Source organism: Scyliorhinus canicula, chromosome 2 (genome assembly GCF_902713615.1).
Source record: "Scyliorhinus canicula chromosome 2, sScyCan1.1, whole genome shotgun sequence".
Lineage (NCBI taxonomy): Eukaryota > Metazoa > Chordata > Chondrichthyes > Carcharhiniformes > Scyliorhinidae > Scyliorhinus > Scyliorhinus canicula.
In genome coordinates this window covers 19434213-19446961 of record NC_052147.1, presented here as the reverse complement: position 1 = coordinate 19446961, position 12749 = coordinate 19434213, and the positions used below count along the sequence as shown (strand labels likewise).

The window sequence follows — 12749 nt, the reverse complement described above, 5'->3', positions numbered from 1 at the left end:
GCTATCTTGGATCTGGTAATGGATAATGAGGGAGGTTTAATAGATTACTGATGAGTAAAAGATCCCCTAGGAAGCAGTGATCATAACATGATGGAAATTAATAATTCAGTTTTGAGAGTGAAAAACCTGCGTTGAAAGTACTGTGCTTAACTTAAATAAAGGGAATTACAATTAAATGAGGATAGAGTTAGCGAAAGTGGACTGGGTGGATAGATTAGCAAGAAAGACAGTAAACAAGCAGTGACAGACATTTGAGGAGGTAATTTGTGACTCTCAGCACAAATATATCCCACTAAGGAGGAAAGAGTCAAGGGAAGGATAAACCAACCATGGTAAACCGAGGAAATTAAGGAGAGCATTAAGTTGAAAGAAAAAGCATATAAGGAGGCAAAAGTCAGTGATAGTGAAAGACTTGAATAAATTCAGAAGCCAGCAAAGGAAGACTAAAAAGATAATAGAGAGAGAAAATAAACTACGGGACCCACTAGCAAGGAATATAAAAACTGGCAATAAGAGCTTCTTTAAATATATAAAAAGGAAGACAGAGGTCAAAGTGAACATAGGCCCCATAGAAAATGAATCTGGGGAGATAGTTATGGGGAACACGGAAATGGCAGATGAGTGAAACAGATATTTTGCATTAATCTTAAAGGTGGAATATACTTCAACCATCCCATTAATACTAAAGAATACAGGGGAGTAATTAAATCCCATCACCATCACTAGAGAAGTAGTATTAGACAAATTAATGGGGCTAAAGGCAGGTAAGTCCCCTGGCCCTGACGGCTTGCTTCCTAGGATCCTATAAGAAGTAGCTACAGAAATAATGGATGCATTGGTTGTAATTTTCAAAGATCCTTGGAATCTGGATAAGTACCTGAGGATTGGAGGACTGCCAGTGACACCCCTATTCAAAAAGGGAAAGTAACTACAGGCCAATTAGCCGAATATTTATTGTTGGAAAAATGTTTGAATCAATAATTAAGGAAGTTATAACAGCACATTTGGAAAATCATAATCTAATCAGGCAGACTCACTGGCCGTGCCTGGCAGACATTGCCAGGGCACTGTTTAGTACTGGTCCACTTAAAGATTCCTGGTTGGCACTTCAAGGGTGCCTGGGGCATTGCCAAGGTGCCAGGCTGGCAGTGCCAAGGTGCCCTTGTGTCAAGTTGGCACTGCCAGGGGTCAGGCCCAGGGGTGGAGTCTTGCTAGGTAGAGGGGGTTGGTGAAGGGGGATTCTTGGGGGCTACCCCAGGGTTGGGTGGGGTGTGGGGGGAGGCAAAATGCAGGAGGGGCGGGGGTGATCAGGGCTGCAGGACAAAATGGCAAACCAATCTGCGAGGAGCCTTTCCTTCTGGCGCGCTTTAGCGTAAATAAAATGAAATGTTACGTGATTATCGCTTGTTCGAAGCACGTAAATGCATCGCTCCCCTAAATTAAGATTTAACTCCCCTCTGTTTCCTCATCAGACATTGATGAATGTCGACATGGATACTGTCAGCAGCTGTGTGCCAACGTCGCTGGGTCCTACTCCTGCCAGTGTAATTCTGGATTTCTGCTGAATCTCGATGGGAGGTCATGTCAAGGTAGAATCATTCCATCTAAGTGATAAAATGCAGAGTGGACGGCCCCTGAACTTACTTTTGAAATCATTGGACATCCCAGTTCAATAGGCCAAATGTGTATCAAGTATCTGAGTCAAGGGAAAATGTTATTTCTTGTTACTCAATGGCAATTTTCTATATTGCTAACAATGTCCAACGTAAGTTCATGAGAAGCTAGGAAGAGATGTTCACCTCATCATTAAAGCCATCTATCCTGTATTAGAACCTGTATATTTCTCTGTTCCTTCATGGCAACAGGAATGTCCCTATTTGTATCAGTCATGGCTCAGTTGGTCGCACATTTCTCTCTATGCCGTGTGTTAAGAACCCCGCTGATGTTAAATGCGAAGCTATCCCAAAATCTAGAAGGGTAATGTGGAACACCGATTCTTCGTGATGAATATTTCCAATTTGGCAGCTGAGAAAAGACATACAAACCCGGAAGGAATAGTCAAGTCATTTCCTGAACAATTAATAAAGAATATTTATTAACTTAAAAAGAAGAACATGACAGGAAGGACTATAATACACTACAACAGTACACCTGACGACACTGATGACTATACACATGGTAGTACATGTGTTCCCAACTATCTAGGTTTCCTGAAGTCTGAGATGCCCCGTGTTCCCAAACAGCATCCAATATTATATAAATTTACCAGTTGAATCTAGCAGATAATTACCAGGCTCAGGTTACTCAGGAAAACTGTCTTCAATTTTAGCAAAGGCCTAATCCTCTCGGTTCCAGTTTTGGATTTTAACAGACTGCCCTTTTAGCAATAATTTGTTTTCAGGGGAGACTGTTTTCTACAACTGGGTGGAGCTGTGATGGTAGCTCCTTCCACTGAGTCCCTTTCTCCACCTATTGTGCTATGGATATATCATTCTTTACCTTCGATGTTACCCACCCTGGTGACCCAGCTTTTTAGCATATAAGTGCCAAACTCCCTTATCTCTCCACTTTGAAGTTACCTCTTTTGCACCTCATTGTTTTGTGGGGAACGGTACTCATTGTTTGTATGGATGTGGGGGAGGGTACTCACTGCTGTATGGATGTGGGGAACGGTACTGGCTCTGTATGGATGTGAGGAAGGGTACTCACTGTTTGTATGGATGTGGGGGAGGGTACTGGCTCTGTATGGATGTGGGGGAGGGTACTGGCTCTGTATGGATGTGGGGGAGGGTACTGGCTCTGTATGGATGTGGGGGAGGGTACTGGCTCTGTATGGATGTGGGGGAAGGGTACTGACCCTGTATGGATGTGGGGGAGGGTACTGGCTCTGTATGGATGTGGGGGAGGGTACTGGCTCTGTGTGGATGTGGGGGAGGGTACTGGCTCTGTATGGATGTGGGGGAGGGTACTGACTCTGTATGGATGTGGGGGAGGGTACTGGCTCTGTATGGATGTGGGGGAGGGCACTGGCTCTGTATGGATGTGGGGAGGGTACTGGCTCTGTAAGGATGTGGGGGAGGGTACTGGCTGTGTATGGATGTGGGGGAGGGTACTGGCTCTGTATGGATGTGGGGAGGGGTACTGGCTCTGTATGGATGTGGAGAGGGTGCTGGCTCTGTATGGATGTGGGGAAGGGTACTGGCTCTGTATGGATGTGGGGGAGGGTACTGACTCTGTATGGATGTGGGGGAGGGTACTGGCTCTGTATGGATGTGGGGGAGGGTACTGACTCTGTATGGATGTGGGGGAGGGTACTGGCTCTGAGTGGATGTGGGGGAGGGTACTGGCTCTGTATGGATGTGGGGGATGGTACTGACACTGTATGGATGTGGGGGAGGGTATTGGCTCTATATGGATGTGGGGGAGGGTACTGGCTCTGTATGGATGTGGGGTAGGGTACTGACTCTGTATGGATGTGAGGAGGGTACTGGCTCTGTATGGATGTGGGGAAGGGTACTCACTGTTTGTATGGATGTGGGGGAGGGTACTTGCTCTGTATGGATGTGGGGAAGGGTACTCACTGTTTGTATGGATGTGGGGGAGGGTACTGGCTCTGTATGGATGTGGGGAAGGGTAATGGCTGTGTATGGATGTGAGGAGGGTACTGGCTCTGTATGGATGTGGGGGAGGGTATTGGCTCTGTATGGATGTGGGGGAGGGTACTGACTCTGTATGGATGTGGGGGAGGGTACTGGCTCTGAGTGGATGTGGGGGCGGGTACTGGCTCTGTATGGATGTGGGGGAAGGGTACTGACCCTGTATGGATGTGGGGGAGGGTACTGACTCTGTATGGATGTGGGGGAGGGTACTGGCTCCGTATGGATGTGGGGGAGGGTACTGGCTCTGTATGGATGTAGGGGAGGGTACTGGCTCTATATGGATGTGGGGGAGGGTACTGGCTGTGTATGGATGTGGGGGAGGGTACTGGCTGTGTATGGATGTGGGGGAGGGTACTGGCTGTGTATGGATGTGGGGGAGGGTACTGACTCTGTATGGATGTGGGGGAGGGTGCTTCCACCACCTCCTCCGGCAGCGAGTTCCAGGCACCCACTCCCTGTGTAAAAACGTGCCTCGTACATCTCCCCTAAACCTTGTCCCTTGCACCTTAAACCTATGCTCCCTAGAAATTGACTCCACTACCCTGGGATACCCTGACTATCCACTCTGTCTCTGTCAAGGAAGTGAGAAGTTCCCAGTCGCCACATTCCGGCGCCTGCTCAGGTACACAGAGGGAGAATTCAGAATGTCCAAATTACCTAACAAGCACATGCTGCCCCAGTTGTGGTCATCAAACTTCCAGTTTTGGTCATCAAGCCCCCTTGTTGCTTTGGACAGAAGGCGATTTTTCACTTTTCTCATGTAGCTGTTTCTAATTATTAGAATCAAAACTGTGGTATCTTTTCATCTCATGTACAGAAATGTAGCCATGTGCATGTCTTTGATGCTGTTTTCTTTGCTAGTTGCCTCTTGTAGCCTCTATGTGGCCCTATGGGTGGCACGGTGGCACAGTTGGGTGGCACGGTAGCACAGTGGTTAGAACTGTGGCATCACAGCGCTAGGGTCCCAGGTTCGATACCCGGCTTGGGTCACAGTGCGGAGTCTGCACGTTCTCCCCATGTCTGCGTGGGTTCCCTCCTGGTGCTCCGGTTTCCTCCCACAAGTCCCGAAAGACATGTGGCGGGATTCTCCTGTCTCCGACGCCGAAATCGTGTTCGACGAACAGCCGGAGAATCCATGTTGGCGCCGAAATGGGGGCGGCGCCATTTTTGTGATGCTCCGCCCCCTCCAAAATGGCATACTTGCAGAGTACGCCGCATACCGTATGGACGGCCTCATGATGTTACCTGAGGCCCTCCCCCCCCCGATGCTCCTCCCCCGATGAGCCGAGTTCCCGACGGCGTGGGTCTCTCATGCAATTTTATTGTCGGGACTGAGTCCAGCATCGCCACAGTCGGGGAGGACCGATCTGCGGGCAGAGGAATTTGGCGGGAGCTGGGGCCACCGGTGGGGGGGGTGGTCCGGGGGTGGCGAACCTGGCCAAAGGGGGTCACTATTTGGCAGGCCAGGTCCAGGCGCAGCTGGTGCCATGTTGCACGGTGCGACTGCCGGAGGCCGCCGCCGTGCGCATGCGCGGCCATGGACCCAGCAATTCTCCGGCCGTATCGGTAGCCAGAGCCAGGGGCTTTACGCTGCGTGCCGGCTAGGCCCCCCCCCCCCCCCCCCCACCAGACGGGGGATCGGTGGCTGTTGTGCGCCGCTTTTTCAGTCGTAAAAGGCTCACGTCGGCTTCAGCACTTAGTCTCAGAATCGGAGAATCCAACCCTTGCTATTAGGTGAATTAGACATTTTGAATTCTCCCTCTGTGTACCTGAACAGGCGCTGGATTGTGGCAACTAGGGGCTTTTCGCAGTAACTTCGTTGCAGTATTAATGCAAGCCAACTTGTAACAATAAACATTATTAAAAAGATTATTAAAAAATTAAAGGTTTGTGCATTGGTTTTTGAGAGTCATCGCATGATTTTCAGAGGGGGATAAAGGACATCTGATATATTTTATCCCCCAAAAGTGACTCACTGTGCTGATACTTGTTCTCCGTCCTGTAGATGTCGATGAATGTGCTGGAGAGAATCCTTGTAGCCAGCATTGCATCAACACGCATGGTTCCTACTTCTGTCGCTGCGATACTGGATATGAATTAAACTCAGATGGAACAGGTTGTGATGGTAAGAGATGGAACAGTTTTCTTTTTTAAAATTCTGCCTTTAATTTCATGCCTCCATCCCTCACCTCCCACTGCCAGCGTGTCTCTAACCCAAATGAACACTTCATCGGGCAATACGTGAACGACCCCATGGTTTTGCTAACTTCATACTTGATCGACTGGAGATCTGGCTGTTGTTGGAAACACTCCCAGGACCTTTCGTTGTCCATACCCATAATGCAGCATGATCAGTATACAAACCACCTGCTGGAAACTAGCGAGACTCGATGGGTCTATGGCCAGTGGATGTGAACAAGTTTATGTCTGTGCCGACTAAATTAACAAATCAATGACAAGAAGAGGCCAAGCGGCAAACGGTGAAATCGCTGCATGCAATGTTCACGTTCCTTTTCAATTAAACCGGAAGCTCAAACCCTCATTTTTATTCATGGGGCCATGTTTGCAATGTTGGATACCAGAAAGAAATAACCAAAACATTCGGCTAATATTAAGGTTTTACGAGTAGCCTGTTGAAAAATAAACATTTTGTCATCAGACAAAGCGAATATGAGGACGCCAGATTTCCCTGTTGTGCTAACTTGCCGTTTGTGTGTTGACTATACTGTGTTTGGAAATGAGTTTGGTATCCTGTCTCAGCGTTGTACTTGCCATAGCATCCGGGTCTGAGGTTTGTTTGACATTGAAAATCTGGGCGTGGTTTATCGGCCTGGCACATCGACTTGGTGATGCGACAAGGCCGGGGAATGTTGTGAGAGATTCGCGATGCTTGAGGCATCTAGCGAGATTCATCTGAACCTCGCGAGACATCGTGACCTGGATCTCGCCCATACCTGATCCCTACGGCTCATTTAAATATGTCTGCGCCAGACTCTCCCGGAACCCAGGAACTAACGGCTTCCCCAGCGAGGCCTGGACTGGGTGCCATTTAGTACTGGTCCACACAAACATGAAACAGGCCTAACAGTACCTGGGGGGGGGGGGGGGGGGGGGGGGGGGGGGGGGGGGAGGGTGGGGGGGGGGGGGGGCTGTCCTCGATCATTGGAGAGCCCTGGGTGGTCAGGGACAGGGAAGGGTGGCCCCCTGGCTCTCCATTTTGCACCCAGGCACCATGGCCCTGCCACCATGGCATTACCATCCTGGCATACCCTCCAAGACTACACGGTCCCATTTACTTCACTGAGGAGTTCTGCTCGCCAAAAGTCTTCAGTCCAGAAGGAGATCAGGCCACCAGTGTTAAATGGCGCCCCAATCATTCAAACCCTCCCCCACAACCACGGGGTCCTCCTCTGCACCCCACATGGGCAGGGCACCCCTGGGCCGAACACCAGCATGGGCACAATGCCAGCATTGCAGCCTGGCAGTCTCAGGATGCCACCTTGCCTGCAAGCCAGCCAACCACCTCCCTCTCCCTGCTGGGCACCAGTACTAAACAGTACTCGCCTAAGGTCTCCAAGGCAAAGGGGTATAGATTCCAGGAACTCGGGTAGATCAGGCAAACGCATATTAGAGTAAGACTAGGGGCTGGATATTTTGGCCGCGCCCGTCACAAGATCGCCACGGATGGCGTGGCGACCATATAAATGTCCGTTAAGCTCGGGCGGGAATTTCCGGTCGCAGGGAGGGCACTGCCAAAAAGTCCCAACCTAGGTGTTCTCTCTAGTATGCAGATTTGCCAAATACTGATCCCGCCCACAATGGGCAGGATTCAGATTGGGACATCTCGCACAATTCCATTAGATCCCGTTCAGGTGGGACGCGACCGCTAGATTGCGTCCCAGCTGTGATTGAATAGCGGCGTGAATCTCACCCAAACAAACAGTGAGAAGCACCCCGGCAAACTTGCCCAAAATGACACTTAGGGCGGGATTCTCTGACCGAGCGTGGCCGGTGACTGGGGAATCCCGCCCGAGGTCAATGGACTTTCCCATTGTCCGTGTCTCGCCTGTGCCAATCTTGGGGCGGGCGGAGTGGAAGAATCCAGCTTAGAAATGTTTTGGTTCAATCGCGCTCTTCAGCAACTTGAGATGTTTTTGAAATGTTAAGTATGCAATATAAATGCAAGTTGTGTTCCATAAGAAGTGCACCATATGGTCAGGTGCTGAGACATGTAAGTTAAAAGAATCCAGATTTTCGAACAAAGAAAAGTACAGCACAGGAACAGGCCCTTCGGCCCTCCAAGCCTGTGCCGACCATGCTGCCCGTCTGAACTAAAATCTTCTACACTTCCTGGGTCCGTACCCCTCTATTCCCATCCTATTCATGTATTTGTCAAGATGCCCCTTAAATGTCACTATCGTCCCTGCTTCCACCAGCTCCTCCGGCAGCGAGTTCCAGGCACCAACTACCCTCTGTGTAAAAAACTTGCCTGATACATCTCCTCTGAACTTTGCCCCTCGCACCTTAAACCTATGCCCTCTAGTAATTAAACCTTCTACCCTGGGAAAAAGCCTCTGACTATCCACTCTGTGTGCCCCTCAGAATTTTGTAGACCTCTATCAGGTCACCCCTCAACCTCCGTCGTTCCAGTGAGAACAAACCAAGTTTATTCAACCACTCCTCATAGATAATGCCCTCCATACCAGGCAACATCCTGGTAAATCTCTTCTGCACCTTCTCTAAAGCCTCCACATCCTTCTGGTAGTGTGGCGACCAGAATTGAACACTATGCTCCAAGTGTGGCCTAACTAAGGTTCTATACAACTGCACCATGACTTGCCAATTCCTATACGCAATGCCATATGCCTTCTTGACCTGTGTTGCCCCTTTCAGTGACCTGTGGACCTGTACACCTAGATCTCTCTGACTGTCAATACTCTTGAGGGTTCTACCATTCACTGTATATTCTCCACCTGCATTAGACCTTCCAAAATGCATTACCTCACATTTGTCCGGATTAAACTCCATCTACCATCTCTCCGCCCAAGTCTCCAAACGATCTAAATCCTGCTGTATCCTCTGACGGTCCTCATCGCTATCCGCAATTCCACCAACCTTTGTGTCGTCTGCAAACATACTAATCAGACCAGTTACATTTTCCTCCAAATCATTTATATATACTACAAACAGCAAAGGTCCCAGCACTGATCCCTGCGGAACACCACTAGTCACAGCCCTCCAATTAGAAAAGCACCCTTCCATTGCTACTCTCTGCCTTCTATGACCTAGCCAGTTCTGTATCCACCTTGCCAGCTCACCCTTGATCCCGTGTGACTTCACCTTTTGTACCGGTCTATCATGAGGGACCTTGTCAAAGGCCTTACTGAAGTCCAATAGTCCATTTTCGTCAGCATTATCACCCTACTTCTAACTAGTCCTCTGGTGAGACATACTTTAGCACGGATAAATGAAGCGGTGTATAGATAATCAACTCAGCAATAGTTTTTAACATGACCAATCAATGCCTTGATATCTGCTCACTTTCTCATCTTGCCTGACAAGCCCTTGCATCTATAAATTCAAATTGATTAGGTCTGCTTCCAACAGGATAGTCATATGCTGTGAGTGGCTCCTTGGAGCTAGGAGGTAGGCTTGGAAAGGGTATGGTAGATGAACAAAAATGCGGGATTATGGTGGATAATGGAGAAAAGGCCCAATGTCAAGGTCATGGCGCCAATGGTTCAATGGTGTCCCGATCACCCGCTCTGCACTAATTCACAAATTTATGATTTCTATTCTATGGGGTCTTCAGGAGAGATGAGACGATTACTGGAAAAAGGGGATGTTTGTTCCAACTCCGTCTGCGTATTCGACCAGGTTTTCTTCAATTGGAATGAATTTAGATAATTGGAACATTTTACCAAATTACGAAGAGTGAGGGGGGGTTAGGATGGGGGTGGAGGCTCCCTAATCAAGGCCCAAGTGTCCTACAGCTGCCATTAACTGGAGTACATATCACCCGAAGCCACAAGTTGCACTGTGTTGAAGAATTTAACATTAATATAAAACAAGTGATAAATTTGTCATCCGCTGGAAAGAGAAACAATGCTGCAACAGTTAAATTCTTTTTATCCAGCTTGAATTCCAAATGAAATATTAATTTGTATTAAGTCATTTCCTGTCACAAATGAGACATTTTTTGAATTGTATCCCACAGTTAGGCTGCAATTTGCTTGAAATAACAAATTACACAGAGGCTGTTATGACTGAAAGTGTGGACTTGGTTTAAAAAAGGTCACTTAACTCCAGTTTGCAGTTACAATTTATAATTAGCGAACAAAATGGGTGCGAACAATGAAATAAATTTGTGTTTTAAAGTTCTATTCGCTTACAGGTATTGGATGTTAATGTGGAGAAATTATTGAAGATGGGCGGACACATTGAGAAAGGGGTTAAAATCTGATGCAGGATCCTGGGCTTTGTAAATACAGGCAGGGCACAAAATGGCGGATCTGTTTAAAACGCTGGTGTCGCCTCAGCTGGAGTATTGTGTCCAGTTCCGGGGCCCGCACTTTCCCCAGTTGTGGCGGGATGAGAGAGATGCAGGAAAGGTTTTTGAGAATGGTTCCTGGGATGAGGGACTTATTGACTGTATTTGGCCATCCTTCTTGGCCATATGTTTAACTTTTACTTGATATTTATTGTCGCTTTCTCCCCCTCCCCCTTGTGCCAGGGGGTATCAAATTAAGTGCCTATTTGTCTTTATGGATTCGGGCCCAGGTGTTTCAGTCTTTGGGATCTGGGATGCACTGCCTGAGGGTGTGGTGGAAAAAGGTTCAGTTGTAGCATTCAAAGGGAACTTGGATAAACTCCTGAGGAGAAACAATTGGTCAGGCTACAGGGAGAGGGCAGGAGAGAGGGACTATCTGAGTTGTTCTTGCAAAAGGCCGGCACATATATGATAATGACCTCAATCTGGGAGGCAACTATTTTATACGGAAGAGACTGTGATATTATTTGGTATTTAAGTTACACATTTATGCCCGTGCTGATTACCTCTTTATGTAAATAAAAGTATGAAGATTTCAAATATCTCTAACTCACTAATATTCTCCCTAATGCTTTGAACCTCATTGTTCCACGAGGGTGTGTCCACATCTGACAAATCAAAGGTTTTAAAGTGCTTTCCCATCAGTACCCATTACTTTAAAATCATAAATAAAACAGAAAATGTTGGATAAACTCAGCAGGTCTGGCTGCATCTGTGACAAGGGAAGCAGAGTTAATGTTTCGAGTCATTTGACAGAGCTGAAGATCGGTAGAAATATGATGAATTATACAGTAGGAAAGGTGGGAGGAGGAGGTGAGGCAGAATAGAACAGGGATAGGTTGGGGCAAAGGAAACATTGACAAAGGTGTCATGAGCATGAGACAAAAGGGAGTGTTTATGGTGCCAGTAAGGGATGAAGAGTGTTAATAGTGGGAAAAAGGTAAGTTGGCTGTTAATGTGTTAATGGGAGTTAAAGCGAACAACAAGAGACTGGTGGACATGTGGGAAAGGGGTGGTGGTTTATTGGGGCAGGCCAAGGGAACTGAAAAACAACAAGCAACAAACTACAAAAAGGGTGGGGTGGGGGGGGGGGGGGGGCAGATGAAGGGAAAGTTCATCGTCTAAAGTTGTTGAGCTGAATGTTGAGTCCAGAAAGCCTAATCGGAAGATGAGGGACTGGATTCTCCGCCCTGCAGCGCTACATTTCTGCCTCGACCCACCGGTGGGATTCTCCGTTATGCCGGACGGTCAATGGGATTTCCCATTGGCGGCAGTCCCACGCCGTCGGGAAACCCCCGGGCGCCGGCAAAGCGGAGAATCCCACCGGCAGGGAAACCCGCCAGAGGTGCTCTTCTTCCAGTTTGCATTATTTATCACTGGCGCATTGCAACAGGCCCAGGATGGACATGGGAGCAAGATGCTGAGTTGAAATGGAAAGTGATGGGAAGGTTCCTAGATAATCATAGAATTTACAGTGCAGAAGGAGGCCACTCGGCCCATCGAGTCCGCACCGGCTCCCGGAAAGAGCACCCTACCCAAGGTCAACACATCCACCCTATCCCCATAACCCAGTAACCCCACCCAACACTAAGGGCAATTTTGAACCCTAAGGGCAATTTACCACGGCCAATCCACCTAAGCTGCACATCTTTGGACTGTGGGAGGAAACCGGAGCACCCGGAGGAAACCCACGCACACACGGGGAGGAGGTGCAGACTCCGCACAGACAGTGACCCAAGCCGGAATCGAACCTGGGACCCTGGAGCTGCGATTCAATTGTGCCATCCACCATGCTACCGTGCTTCCCAAGGTTGGAGTTATGCTTGTGGGCGGAGAGAAGGTCGTCCGCAAAGCGGTCACCCAGTCTGCGTTTAGTCTCCCCAGTGTAGAGGATGATTTTTTTTTTCTGGTGTATTAGTTCACTTCAGGGATGTTGTTGCTGAAGAATGGAACATTTTCCAATGTGTACCACTCATTGTCAGTAATTGCACATGCTCAGCCCAACCTGTGAGCGACCAGGTCCAGAGTAAAGCTCCCTCTGCACTGAACAGACCTTATTCCCAACTTCCCCCCTCCTAATATAGGAGGGAGTTTCTTCTTTTCCTGCAGCCTTGCATCAAAACACTTGTAACTGCGGTGGAGTGGTCTTGTGTGCAACAGCTGGATTGTGGTTGCTGAGGCGTCAGGAGAATGTGCTCCTCCGACAGCTGTCACAATATGTGGATATTGTAGAGTACATAAAAGGTTAGTGTAATGTACTCTAATCACTAGATGGTGCTATAGAGCAACCATATAAATATCACATGCCTCTTTGACTTCTCAGAGAGAGTGGGAGAGAGCAGGAGAGAGCAAGAGAAGTAGAGACAGAGTAGGTGTGAGGTAGTTTAACTGATAGCTTATTTAAGTATTGTAGATGCGTAGTGTAATCTTTACTGAACTAATTCCTTAGTAATATGTTCGAATCTAATTCAGTGCAGTGTAACAAATTAGCTTTGTTTTTTAAATACTGCTTGCTGTTCTTTGTTAACATTACAACCTTC

General features: G+C 48.1%; 1 protein-coding gene across 2 annotated transcripts in view; it reads left to right on the top strand.

The window, feature by feature from the left end:
- Positions 1–12749, top strand: part of fbln5 (fibulin 5) — a 98428-nt gene that overhangs the window by 66782 nt on the left and 18897 nt on the right. For both annotated transcript variants that reach the window (XM_038774536.1, XM_038774546.1), the window contains exons 6-7: positions 1473–1589; positions 5665–5784. In XM_038774536.1, coding sequence (XP_038630464.1) covers positions 1473–1589; positions 5665–5784 — 237 coding nt within the window. The remainder of the gene's footprint in view (positions 1–1472; positions 1590–5664; positions 5785–12749) is intronic.